The sequence below is a fragment of the Helicoverpa zea genome, chromosome 16 (genome assembly GCF_022581195.2).
Source record: "Helicoverpa zea isolate HzStark_Cry1AcR chromosome 16, ilHelZeax1.1, whole genome shotgun sequence".
In the NCBI taxonomy this organism is placed as follows: Eukaryota; Metazoa; Arthropoda; class Insecta; order Lepidoptera; family Noctuidae; genus Helicoverpa; species Helicoverpa zea.
The window spans coordinates 11876229-11889880 of record NC_061467.1 but is presented as its reverse complement, the minus strand read 5'-3'; the positions used below and the strand labels follow the sequence as shown (position 1 = coordinate 11889880).

At 38.9% G+C, this 13652-nt stretch overlaps 1 protein-coding gene across 1 annotated transcript; it reads right to left on the bottom strand.

Annotated features, from left to right (window-relative positions):
- Positions 1–5326: 5326 nt before the first annotated feature.
- Positions 5327–5866, bottom strand: LOC124637537. The gene has a single exon (XM_047174050.1). The coding sequence runs from the start codon at positions 5864–5866 to the stop codon at positions 5327–5329; it is 540 nt and encodes a 179-aa protein (XP_047030006.1).
- Positions 5867–13652: the final 7786 nt, after the last annotated feature.

Below are 13652 nucleotides of genomic sequence, written 5' to 3'. Positions count from 1 at the left end.
GAGCGGAATATTACGAGATACTTGCACGCCTCTGCAATATACTCGTTATTTTGAAAAAAAAAAACTAATTTTAGTGCCACAATTCTTTCTTTTACATACATATACTGATGAAGGCATAGTATTGACCCAAGATACATGAATCGAAATCAATCAACATACATTAAAAGAGTTCCATTATGAATACAAAAATATGCAACGCGAACTGAACTATTCATTTTCGATAAAATTCAATTAACCTATTCTGTCTGATGTTATTCAATTATATGAATGATGTTGCTAATCTCAAATAAATCTCTATAGAATATTTCACGAAACTTTATTTATGTACCATCACACCTCCACAAAATTTTATATCGAAATTGAATGCCTTTTCAAGCGTACGGCTCATTACTCATTTATTTTTTATTGAACTCGTAAATTCATAGAGAAAGGCCTACTTATAATATTATTATATAGCTTTAAATGAATATTTGCTTAACACAACGCCCCGTTTTTCACATAAATCTTAAACAATTAGTGAATTTTAAGTCATCATAACAAAAATAAGTAATTACTCGAATTAATATAGATCTAACTCTGGCCTAACTGTTGTAAATTTTTATTTTTAAGATGCAATCTAGTCTAGAACAAATCTTTAATTACTTTTAGTGTAAAATACATAATACCCCAAATCCAATTTATTTCGACTCAAAAACAGACACGTTAAAATAACCCTGAAAATAAATTGTAATCGCAATTATATCTTTAAGAGTAAACATGTTGTTGAAGTTTCAAAAATAATTACAGAATTTCAAGTTGTATGCAGAATTAAAAAAACACATTAGAAAGTAAATTGGTCGAATACGCAAACATAAATAAAGAAAATTGTTTCGTAATTGTATAAATTTAACTTAACCTGAAAATAATTTAATTGCAAAAAAAAACGCAGAGGTTTTAAAAAAACATTAGAGTTTTTACTTAAAAGTACGACCTAAGTTCACCTGCGTAAACTTTGTGAATATCATGAAAAAGATAAAATCTCTTTTAATGAACTTACTATATTACTTAGTATGAGTAAATGCTCATTAGAAAATATTTACAGAATATGAAAAAAATACATACGGTAAGGCCACTGTCGCATGTATTATTAAGTTAATTTGCTAGAATTACAAACTAGGTTATAATCATAAACATAGAAAGATTTTAATTAAATATTTATAAGTTACATTATTGTATTAAGTGCAAACAGTCGTTTCTATCCTTAACAATACTACAGTGAACCCTAAAATAGTCTAACCCTAGTACCCTACAACTAACAACACCGATTTACCCGAACAATGTCTAGCTAAATTCAAAATTTACCGTAACGAAAGCCTTGTGAGGCCAGATAATATGCTATTACAGAGAGAAAAATATGTAAGAGGGTTAAACCTTATCGGGGTGACGAAATTGTTTGCCGTCAACAAAGCATTTTCATGAGCTTCTTTGATGGTGAAAATGAAAAATTTTCACCTCACAGCGGCTATTCTATTGTGATATTATGCTATTTTTAGACCAAGTTATGAAGTAAGGTTAGTTTTTGCAAAGGATTTTGGTGTCTGTAATTTATGGGCGCTGTGAACGTAGTGCGTAGTTTTCGTTAAAAGGACGGCAGTTTTTGTGTATGCATACTAGAGAGAGTTATTGTGTACTTTTTAAATTGTTCTTTCGCTTAAAGTTTTGTATTTACTCTGCAAGTAGCAAATTGAATTTAAGTATTGTAACTGCCGGCAACGCATATAGAAGTTATTTGAAGATAAGTAATATTAAGAAAATTCTTAGAATAGTTATTCATAAGGTAAGCTTAAGTTTGTTTGATTTCTTATAATTACAGTTTATTTTTGCTGTGATAACATCCGCTCTTGCCTTTCACTTTCAGATAAAATTATGCAGAACAAACATTTACTTTAAGTTCGATTTTATAACTTGTAGCTAGTTGCTTCATAGGATTCTGAAGTTATAATCCGTTCCTATCAAATACTTCAAATAAATATAGGTTTTTATACACTTGTAGCATCTAAGCGAGATGCTCATAAGCGTACTACGCAGGCCTGAATAGGACTGTATTTAATAAAAACGCTTCAGCAAGATTGTAAAAAATATTGTAATATGTCAGACTATCTTGACGGAGAAAAATTAATAAAATATAAAATAAAACACACACACAAAAAGTTCCGACTATAAAGGTTTTAGTCCGCCACATGTTCCCCCCGGCCAGACCGTGACTACGGTCGATAAAAATCGGGGAACTTTACACGACGCCCGCTTCTCGTTATTTTCGCCCCAGATGTCGTATTGGTGTTAGTAGTGTCAGCTCTTGTGATTTCATGCTGCGCCTCATCACGTGCTATGAAAGCTGGTTTGAGGCGGTCGACTGACACGTTGCTTGGCTTTCCCCGTATCTCGATCGTGAAATATTTTTCATGCCTCTGTAGAACCTTGTAGGGCCCCGCGTACGGTGGTTCTAGTGAACGTCGTACATGGTCTCGACGGAGGAAGACGTGGGAGCAGGAATGAAGATCTCGCGGCACGTAGAAGGGCGACGTGCTATGCCATGCTGCAGGTTTCGGAGTGAGGCTGGCCATGTGACGTCGTAAACGATTTGCGTACTCGGTGACGTCAGCTGTGGTGAAATCTGCTTGCATAGATATGAACTGACCGGGAAGCTGTAGTGCTTCCCCGTAGACGAGCTCGGCTGGCGTAGCTTGGATGTCTTCTTTCCACGAGTTACGCATGCCGAGTAGTACCAGTGGAAGAGCTTCCGTCCACTGCGAAGAGGTGTGGCACATGATGGCGGCTTTCAGCTGCCGGTGCAGCCGTTCCACCATGCCATTCGCTGCTGGATGGTAGGCAGTGGTGCGAAGATGCTCTGCCCCCAGCAAGGCAGAGAGAGCTTTGAACAGGTGACTCTCGAATTGGCGGCCACGGTCAGTGGTCACCCGTGCCGGACAGCCGAAGCGGGCCACCCAATTGGCCACCAGCGCTGCTGCGCAGGCCTCCGCCGTGATGTCCTTCAAGGGGTAAGCCTCGGGCCATCGAGTGAATCTATCGATGACGGTAAGACAATACCTGTAATCAGACGAAGGGGTTAACGGTCCTACGATGTCGAGGTGGATGTGAGCGAAGCGAGAGGATGGGGTTAGGTAAGAGGAAGGTGGGGATTTGATATGGCGAGTGACTTTAGAAGTCTGACATGGCAAACACTGCCTCGCCCACTCTCTACAGTCTTTGCGGATCCCTGGCCACACATAGCTTTGCGTCACCAGTCGCACTGTAGCTGAACATCCAGGGTGATGCAAATTGTGCAACGATTCAAAGGCTTGCTTCCGGAGTTGTGGTGTCAAATACGGTCGGGGCGTAGCCGAGCTAGTGTCACATAGAACTTGTGCGTTGCCAGTTGGTGTAGCAACCTTTTCCAGCTTCAGTGAGGACCCATTTCGAATGAGGTCTTGCAGTTCTGGATCTGTTTCCTGGAATTTTGCAAGATCTTCAAAGTTTATTGTCGGTGACACTTCCTCGATTCGTGACAATGCATCAGCAACCACATTTTCCTTGCCCGGGATATACCTTATATCGGTAGTAAATTGCCCTATAAAGTCTAGGTATCTGAATTGCCTTGGTGAATAGCTGTCTCTGTTCGACTTGAAAGCAAACATCAGTGGTTTATGGTCGGTGAAGATCGCGAAGTCTCTTGCCTCGACCATATGTCGAAAGTACTTCACTGCTTCATATACCGCTAACAACTCGCGGTCGTACGGGCTGTATTTTCTTTGAGCACCATTTAGTTTGTGCGAATAAAAGGCTAGAGGTTCCCAGTTAGCTTCTCTTCGCTGTTGCAGGACAGCGCCGATAGCAGTATCAGACGCGTCAGTAACGATGGCCAACTCAGCTGAAGGATCCGGATGAGCCAGTAGGGTTGCGTTGGATAATGAAGTCTTGATGTCTTCGAATGCTTTGAGGAGTTCTGGAGTCATATTGACTGGATGTGCTCCTTTGATTTTCGGACCGGCTAGTATTGCGTTCAATGGGGCTTGTAATTTGGCCGCGTTTGGGACGAATCGACGGTAAAAATTAATGACACCTAAAAATCTACGAAGGTCCTTGACCGTCTTGGGAACTGGATACTCTTGGATAGCCTGTATCTTGGTACTTAGAGGTTTTGTTCCTGCAGCTGACACATGGTATCCTAGAAACGTTACCTCTGACTGTCCGAGGTGACACTTTGAAGTGTTTACCACTACCCCGTATTCTCTTAAACGGGCGAATAACTGCCGTAAATGCCGCTCGTGCTGTTCATGGGTCTGCGAGAATACTAGGATATCGTCGATATACCCATAACAAAACTCTAAACCGAGCAGCACTTCATCGATGAACCTTTGGAATGTCTGAGCGGCGTTCCTTAAACCAAAGGTCATAAATGGAAACTCGTAAAGACCGAAAGGCGTAGTGATGGCGGTCTTCGGAATGTCGTCTGGATTTGTTCTTATCTGATTATAGGCTTTGACAAGATCTATGGTGGAGAATACTGTGCACCCTGATAGTTGGTAGGAGAAATCGTGGATGTGGCGTATAGGATACCTGTCTGGTATCGTCCTAGCATTTAGTGCCCTGTAGTCGCCACATGGTCTCCATCCGTCGTCTTTTTTCTTCACCAGGTGAAGAGGAGCGGACCAGGCGCTCTCCGACCGTCTGGCCACACCACTTGCTAGCATCTCTTCGAATTCCTTCTTGGCGATTAATGTTCGAGCTGGATCGAGACGTCGAGGTTTGCTTGCTACCGGTGGGCCTGGAGTGGTTCTTATGTGGTGCACCGTGTTGTGCTTACCCAGTACATGTGTTCCTGGTGGTCGGGTGATTTCTGGATACTCACGAAGTATTTTATGGTAATCTGTATCACCGACTACTGCCTTCACGGATGCAATGTCGTCCGATGACTTGCAATGGGCTCCTGGAACCGATAGTGTCGTAGTGTTATCTATCAATCTCTGATTTCGGCAGTCGACAAGTAAATTATAAAAACTTAGGAAGTCGACCCCTATAATCGGTCGAGAAACGTCAGCTACCGTGAACTTCCATGTGAAGTCCCTTCTGAGCCCCAAGTTGAGTCGTAGCTGTGTTGGCCCGTATGTGTGTATCATCGTATTATTAGCTGCAACCAAATCGAATTTTGACAGTTTCACCGGCGTTTTTACTACCGACCGAGGGAAAACACACAAGTCTGAGCCAGTATCCACCAGGAATTGCATTTTCGTATTTCGGTCGGTTACAAACAAACGGCCTGTTGAAGAGGGGCAGTCGTTGGCCGCTACTAGCGACCGCCCTTTGCGTTTTCCGACGTAAATGTGCATGGTTGTCTACACTTGTTTGCCTTGTCTCCAAAGGTGTAGTGGTAGTAGCAATGCGGGTGGTTCGGTGGTGGCTGTGGAGTCCTAGAGTTATTAGAGCGACCGCGATAATACCTTCTTTGGTTGTGCCGAGACTGTGAGCGAGAGCGAGAGCGCCCTCTCCACTTGCTGTTCATTTGCGATGACAGCCGGGCAACTTGTTTTGTAAGTTCGCTTACTTCTTTGACCAAGTCCGGCGCGGTGCTGGTAGATGCAGAGGTGGCAGCGACTTGCGGGGTGCATGGTACAATGTCGTACACCCGGTCAGCAATCTCTGCTAGCTTTTCTACCGGCAGGTCGGCAATCTGTGAAGCAATCACTGTCTGTATATTTTGCGGCAAGCGGTTAGTCCACAGACTTTTCACAAAATCCGAAGCACCAGCGGGTCCAGCTAAATTTTGTAGATGCCGTAGAAACTGAGAAGGCCGGCGGTCACCAATGTAGCATCTAAGCGAGATGCTCATAAGCGTACTACGCAGGCCTGAATAGGACTGTATTTAATAAAAACGCTTCAGCAAGATTGTAAAAAATATTGTAATATGTCAGACTATCTTGACGGAGAAAAATTAATAAAATATAAAATAAAACACACACACAAAAAGTTCCGACTATAAAGGTTTTAGTCCGCCACACACTATTTCCTTTAAAGCAAAAATAAGTATCGTGATTCATGATGTGATTATATCATAGCTAAATAACAGACACACTTTTCGATTGATCATAAGGTTAAGCAAAACTTGGTGCGTGGTGACTGTCTTGACTAGTTCCTTACTGTTTCGGAAGGCACGTTAAATTGCTATGTCCCATGCAACATTCACAAATCTACCGTGAATAGATGCAAAAAGGCTAGGCAGATGATGAACAGTATTACAAATACTTAGCTTCCACACACAAAGTTTTCATTAATCTAGGAATTGGCGCATCAACAAGTAATATTGAAGTATTAGAATACCGTTTTCCAGTAACAGAGCATTTCCCGAACAGTATGTGGGAGTTAACATGCCTCGAATACAGTGAACAATGCGTCTAAACCATTAGGCTACAATTTACACGGATTGTTCTCGAAATATTTGCATACAATCGATGCAGATTCGTAACTGCATATTGCGTGGTAAGATGGCGTAACGAGGATTTTTTAGTAATAAAGCAAGGGAATGATAGCAAAACTGATCGGATAAAAGTGATTAAAGCTAAAAAATATTTGAAACCAGCTGTTGCCCACAGTTTAGTTTTCAAGGGACTACCTTCTTTGCGTAACCTTTAAAAATGTTTGCAGACAAAATAATAAATGCTATTCGAACGAACTCATCCACCACACTCACCAACTTATCGTAATGCGTACTCTCATACAACGTATTAAGAAATAAAAAGTCCAGACTCATGCCATCATCATCATCATAACACATCACTCTATGACATAATTAAAGACAATATATTTTTCAATAACCATTACAGCCTAACTTCAGAGAGCTTTTTATTACTCTTTACAAAAGAAGCTCATTACTTCAAATTACCTATCCCTCATGTTGACGTCAATAAAATAAGGATCCGTCTATCTGGATGCGATTTATAGCAATTTGCATAAATTTACAAAAGAAATTCCCTGTTTATAGCTACGTTAAGGCGGGATTTCACTGGTTAGAAATGTTCGCACGAAAGCTACTGTTTGCTAGCGACCAGAAGAAACATTTGTGCGCGTTTCGCGTACTAGTATAGCCTGTACACTCTTTGTTCGCGAACAAATGTGGCATATTAGTGGAATCCCGCCTTAAGCAGAACTTTGGGTTTTTTACGATAATGACAGGAACTTAAGGGAAAGCAGTTGTTTATTTTACGCAGCTCATAAAATCGCGTATTTTAGGATATTATCAATCGGCCACAAAAGGTTTTTAGGAAAAAGATTCTTAAAATATAAACATTCTTAAATACATTTTCGAACAAAAATTGTTAATGTGTCTTTGTTGAAAAGTAAATAACTACATAGCTACTCATTGTTGTTTATTTTTAAGTATTTGTAGCTGTAGACTATACAGTGAACGCTTACTTTTTATATTGGAAACTTTTACGTGAACAGCACAATGTTTATTAAACTTTTACACAGTTAACTTTCAACCTATTTTAAATTAAATTCCTATTTTGTTTTCGAATAAATTCCACACATACTTCTACATTTTAGTTTTATGGCTACAGAAACAGCCTCCATTGTGCCCAAAACCAAAAAGGTTGTCCACAAAAAGTGTTTTATTATTCTCAGCGGGACATGCAAAATTGTTCTTTTAAAACTAAAGCCTGGGTGACCATAAAATGCTCTGGTTTGGAGGATATTTGAACAATGTAACGTGTCCGGATTCCAAGGCAAACTCATGGCCACTGCGTAATTTTGTGATGGATTTTCGTTGGGTTCACCACAAAATATGTTAACTATTCGGGTGAAAATTCACTCTAGTCAGAACGTATTTTTTATTTGGCGTATACAAAAAATACAGAATAGACAAACACAATGGCGTAACTAACTGCCTGTTGCGTGGAAATATAAATAGTTTTACAATATTTTTTTGTTCCTTTAATCCTTTTTCGTTAATCACTTCAGTTTTTCATACATAGATAGGATCATAAACCTTTGGTGAATAATATTTTAGTACGTACTAGCTGTAGATATAACTACTACGTTACGTAGTAGTAACTGAGCAAGAACAAGGCATTTCAGCAGTGAAATCTTCTAAGCTATGAACAATGAGTGCAGAGTTAAGGTAAAGAGCACATTAAGCCACAACTATAAAGTGTCAGAAGTTGTGTTATGCTGCAGACGGGTCTTTATGATGCACTTTTGAGCAGAAATAATGTCTTAAAGTAAGTCAGTATAAAATGCTATAACACCTACTTTCTACGTCAAAAGTACGTACGCGACAGTCAGATAAAGACTAAACACGGCGTCCTACGAGAGGGATCTGGATACTGCAACTGCACTGTTTTGAATTCACTTCGGATCGCTTCGCAATTTAAGTTCGCATTCATTCACTTGTGTCATAAAAATAGGCTGACTGCCTCGTTGGTTTAGTGGTCGCAAGCGCGGCTGCTGTGCTCGAGGTCTCGGGTTCGATTCCTGGGTCGGGCCGAAATCGCTTTGTGGGTTTTCTTGAACTTTCACAAAGCAGCCCGTAGTCTGGAAGTTGGTGATTGATTCACCCGTGCATCGGAGAGCACGTAAACGTCAGTCCTGCGCCTGACCTCCCTCCGGTCGTGTCGGATTGCCGTCCCATCGGATTATGAGAGTGAAGGAATAGGGAGTGCACCAGTGTCTGCGCAAATGCTCGTGCACTATAATATGTCCTGCGTAGCTGGCTGATCTCCTTAAATGAGAACAGCCGAAATCGGCCGTGGACGCCATTATCATTATTAAAAAATAGACAGCAGTGAGTTTGGCATTTGTATTTTGCAAAGTACGTGTAAAATAAGCCTAAAACAAATATAATCTCCAAGATTTGTAAATATTAATACTGAGTGAATATATTCTAATTACGGTTCATAGTGTACCACAGACTTAACAATACAAACAAGTACTTATAGGTCTGTATGTACGTATTAAATAGTTAGCGTCTTATGCCTGAGGAGGTCTGAAGAGGAAGCTTCGACTATAATAGCCGTCTGACGTCAGAATATTCAGAACTGCTTCGAGAGGTCTATTGTGATGGTAGTTAGTTTGTTAGGGTTCAACTTTCGTAACTCGTAAAGATGTAGTAAATGCAAAATTATAAAACTATTTCTCGTCGTCCTCGTGTCAGTCAAACGACCTCCGTTGCTGGACTGCTGTCTTTCCCAAGGTTCGCCCCTTTGCTTGATCATCCACTGCCGCCCAGCAATGTTGGCCAGATCATCTGTCCATCTAGGTGAAGTAATAGTTTGCCTCTGGAAACAATCGGGGTTCAGAAATCGCTAGCGGAGGCTAGTAATTTGATCATATTACAACATTACCTAATTTCCTATATTTACATATTTAGTTATAATTTTACGAAAAACACTTTTACCAATAAAATATACAGGAAATCCTAAAATTCCTAAAAAAATTATCTCCAACATCTGATTGTTACCAGAACACGTTGTTTTTTGTTCGAACAAGAGAAGGGTTCTCGTCTGATTGCATATTCAATGGTGCAACCCTTACTTCGGTACAGTCGGTGTATCGAGAGACCATTTGCCGGTCACTGCCCTTAGGGAACCTTAGGGGGTGGCCACGTGAGAAATTCTTTATTTATTTTGATAGTCAGAAAATACTAAAAACACAGCAATATAAAACAGACCCGAGGAATTGTGTAAGACAATGCTTGTCGATATCAATTACCTACACCCAGTTCAGCTCAGTTCAGGAATAAAAGAACAATTCGCGGACGATTGCAAATGACAGTAACAGAGGGATTTCTTTTAGGATCATGGTTTCCAAGATTACATTGAGAAAATAAGAGTAATATACGACGAGGATGCTGTACCCAAAAAGAATAATATTTTTTTTATAAATACAGAATCAGATTTTATTTATATAAAATAATATTAGGATATCTTTTGTAAGTGTAGGTAGGTACCACGATCTGTTGAGGCACAACCTGGCTACGAATCGACTACGGCTGCTACGAAATCGTAGCAATTCTCATTTTTTACTCGACTGCGCTAAAATGTTGTAGTCGGTTTTAATAATCTAATACGTGCCTCTATTTTGTAATAAAGAGTTCATTAATATTTACTAATTAACTTCTGCCCTACGTAGTACGAATATTGTCTTATAGAAACAAACTTAGCAAGTCCGCAGTCTTATATAATGTTACTGAATTTGCTTACAACTTCGTCCGCGTCCTGAGAGACTAGATTCGCACCTAGGATAAAAAGTGTCGCTATGTAAAGCGGAAAACGAATGGGCGAAAGGTTTCATTTACCTATTTATTAGTATTGCAGAAAATATCTTAGTTCAAGGACAATAAAAACCGAGTCTAATAATTATATAAATCATAGTTTATAGTTTATTGCAGCCGCGTTCGGCCTTGATAAATACTATACTATTGGCTGTCGTTTAGTTTCTTTTTACAGAAATCAGCACCAATATTAATAAAATTGCGGTCTAAATATAGGGCCTTGTCATAAACTGTGAGCAGGGATGTCAACTACTTACAAAATACATTAATAACTAGATGTTTTCTGGCGGTTTCATCCATTTCCCGGGGTACTTCTTCCCGTATGCGGATTGTATTTAGCCTACGTTACTCGCAGAAGCGCTTATTCTTATAGCTTTCTAATAGTAACACAAACAACAATAATTCTTTGCTTTAAGTCATTTGATAAAAGCGAATATATTTTTTTTTAAGTCATAAAAAATCCAAATTAAATTTTAGATTATTTAAAGATTTTTGCCTAGAGCATAGATTACATCGATTATTTCGATATTCGCTCATTATAAAGACTGTAGGTATACTTGACTAATTTTCAACCTTCAACTTAGACAACCCTACCAAAGAAAAAAGAAGTCATAAACAAAATATTTCATCATAAACCAGTAACAGTAACTAGGTATAACTAGCTCATATCAACAACAGACATACGAACAGAGGTATTTTGTATATTAAATACTAACGGAATACTTCTCCCTAGGAGTTTTTGTGTATCTGCCTAGTTTTTATTGTGAGTCGGTATGAGGAAGTGACATAAATAATTGTATTGGGATAGTAAATGTTTGAGTGGAACAAGGAAAAATATACTTAATTAAGGGCTAAAATTTCAAATGATTGTAAGAAAATTATTCCCTTATATAATTCTATATTTAAAGTTATACACATCGTTCCAGACATAGGGTTCACTGTTCACACTAGTAAATGCAACATTCAATAGTTTCGTAGAGTTTTTAACGATCTGATCTGGTTTCATAGAGTCTGTCTGTTTAACTGTGCGTTTTTATTGAGGTTTGCAAAGTGCTAGGAACTTTTTTATTAGACGAAAAAAATAGGAAGCTATCCTTCTGTCTTATGTCTTTAATTCTTCCTTCTTAAGAAGTGCTGCAAAACAAACTCTAATATTAGGTATCTCAACATATTTTCGTCGTAGCTTTGGTTTCCTAGGAAAGCGGTGCCGTCATATAGCGGCCGTCATATTACGGGCGCAAATAGACGGTCGTCTTTACGGTGATGACATGTGGAAAGTTCCACGGCCGTTTTAACACACCGTCACATCATTAGGCTGTTCTTAAATAAGATAAATGTAGCTAATTAAGTACTGTAATGTAAAATGAAAATTAAATTATTATAAACATGTAATATTTCTCTAATTTCAACCCACCAATTCTGTTTTAGTTGACTTTTTCTATAATCTTTACTTTTTACATTATATATTTCTTCGTGGTAACGAACGAAATCTATTAAAATTTCGTCGTCCTTGCTGCTCCAAGAGTTGGAACTAATTTTTGACGTTGTTTCGAAAAAAAACAGATACGTATTAAAAAAACTTCACCGCTTTCAATAAAACGTTCACCAAACTATCTGACAGGCGGCACCGCTTTTTGAAGTTACGGTGTCAGTTACCGCTCTCCAGGAAACCGCCCCATTTTGTTTACATAGACAACGTTCTAGTGACGTCATTCACCGCTTTATTACGACCGCTATATGACGGCACCGCTTTCCTAGGAAACCCAAGCTTAAACTCAAAACAGTAAATTACCTCAAAATATATGGCTGACAATAACACGTATTTTAATCTCAATTCACCTCACGTAATCTCACCCAACATAACATAGAGATAACCTGTAGCTATATCGTCATCGTTTCACCTTCAATGACGTCATCAAATCTAAATTGTATGACGCCGAGCCTATTTGTTACGTCACAACATACCGGGTAAGGGTCATAGCATACGTATCTCATGCGGGAATGTTCGAAAGAGGTACCGTGGTACCTTTGGTACAAAAAATAGGCTGCAGAATAAACATGGTCGGTTTTAATTACTAAGCGTCTGACACTCCTTCACGCTGCACTCACAGTGGAAGGGGTCATTGAAGATTTCCTAAAAAGAAAAGCACACATATTATCACCTTGGAAATGAATCATTACCGCATAATTTCAGCAGTTCAATTTTATTAATTGATATGATATGATACTTCCTACTGCAACACTTTAATCGGAATCGTAAAACAATCGCCGCACACCAGGACAATAGGACAATACGGATCATACAGTTAGGGATCGTTACCATGCTGGTTATGTGTGTGACAACCTTAACAAGGAAAGTGTGAGGGTGGTTAAAAAATTACACGCATTTTTGAAACATCCTTATTTTCAGGCCCTCTTGAAAATGTTTGCTCGATGAAATTAGGTTATGTAACGTAGTAATTTATTTGGAACATGACGTTATTTAAGAATTTTATATAAAGAGATTATGTTGGTTGGCATGTTATGTAAGCTTCGAATTTGTGGTTTAATTTATGGAACTTGAAGTAATTATTTTTGAATAAAAATTACAAATATTTTTTTGCTGCCCAAATCCAGAAAATTTCAGCTCCTTTTATCTGTTTTACATCCAAAAATATTGTTTCCACATAAATTCAATATTATTCCGGGTACCCAAACAATATTCCGGTATTAAACCAATAATTTTGATAGTCCAAAATTGATAAGACCGTTTTATGGCGCAAACGACCAAACTGCTGGTAAAACTGATTAATGGGAAAAACGTGCTGACTTCATCGATGGTTTTGAAGGCAGTTTATTTATGAAATTCAATTATGTATAGGTATGTATTTTCAGTATAATAAGGCATAGATCAAGCGCTATGGGAATGTCTTTGCCATGGAAAGACAGGCTTATTTATGAGCTTATATTTTTGCAAGTAAGGACCCGTTTAAGGCCCAGTTTCCACCAAAACCGGAATCGAGCGGAGCGAAAAACTAAATTGTAATTTAATTTAGTTTTTCCCATATCTTGTACCGTATTCCTACTGAGTAATATCCACTATGCGAGGAAATTGTATTGGTTGTTTAAAAAGCTTCTCCGCTCTGCATTGCTCGTCTTCGCTTTGGTAGTATCAGGGTTTAAGGTAGTTGTCTGTAATGGTCTTGTCATGAGAATTTACCCTGAACTTACTTACGAACCACAAACAATTTATGAAACGGATGGCTAAGGCGGTGGCTTAGAAATATACAGGTCGTAAGTTCGTCTCACGCTCTTTGCACTATATTGACGTGAACTCTAACCAGATAAAATTCTCGCCAAGCTGAATGGC

Excerpts from the sequence above, each read along its gene's own strand:
- LOC124637537 (XM_047174050.1), bottom strand. The coding sequence starts at position 5,866 with ATGAGCATCTCGCTTAGATGCTACATTGGTGACCGCCGGCCTTCTCAG.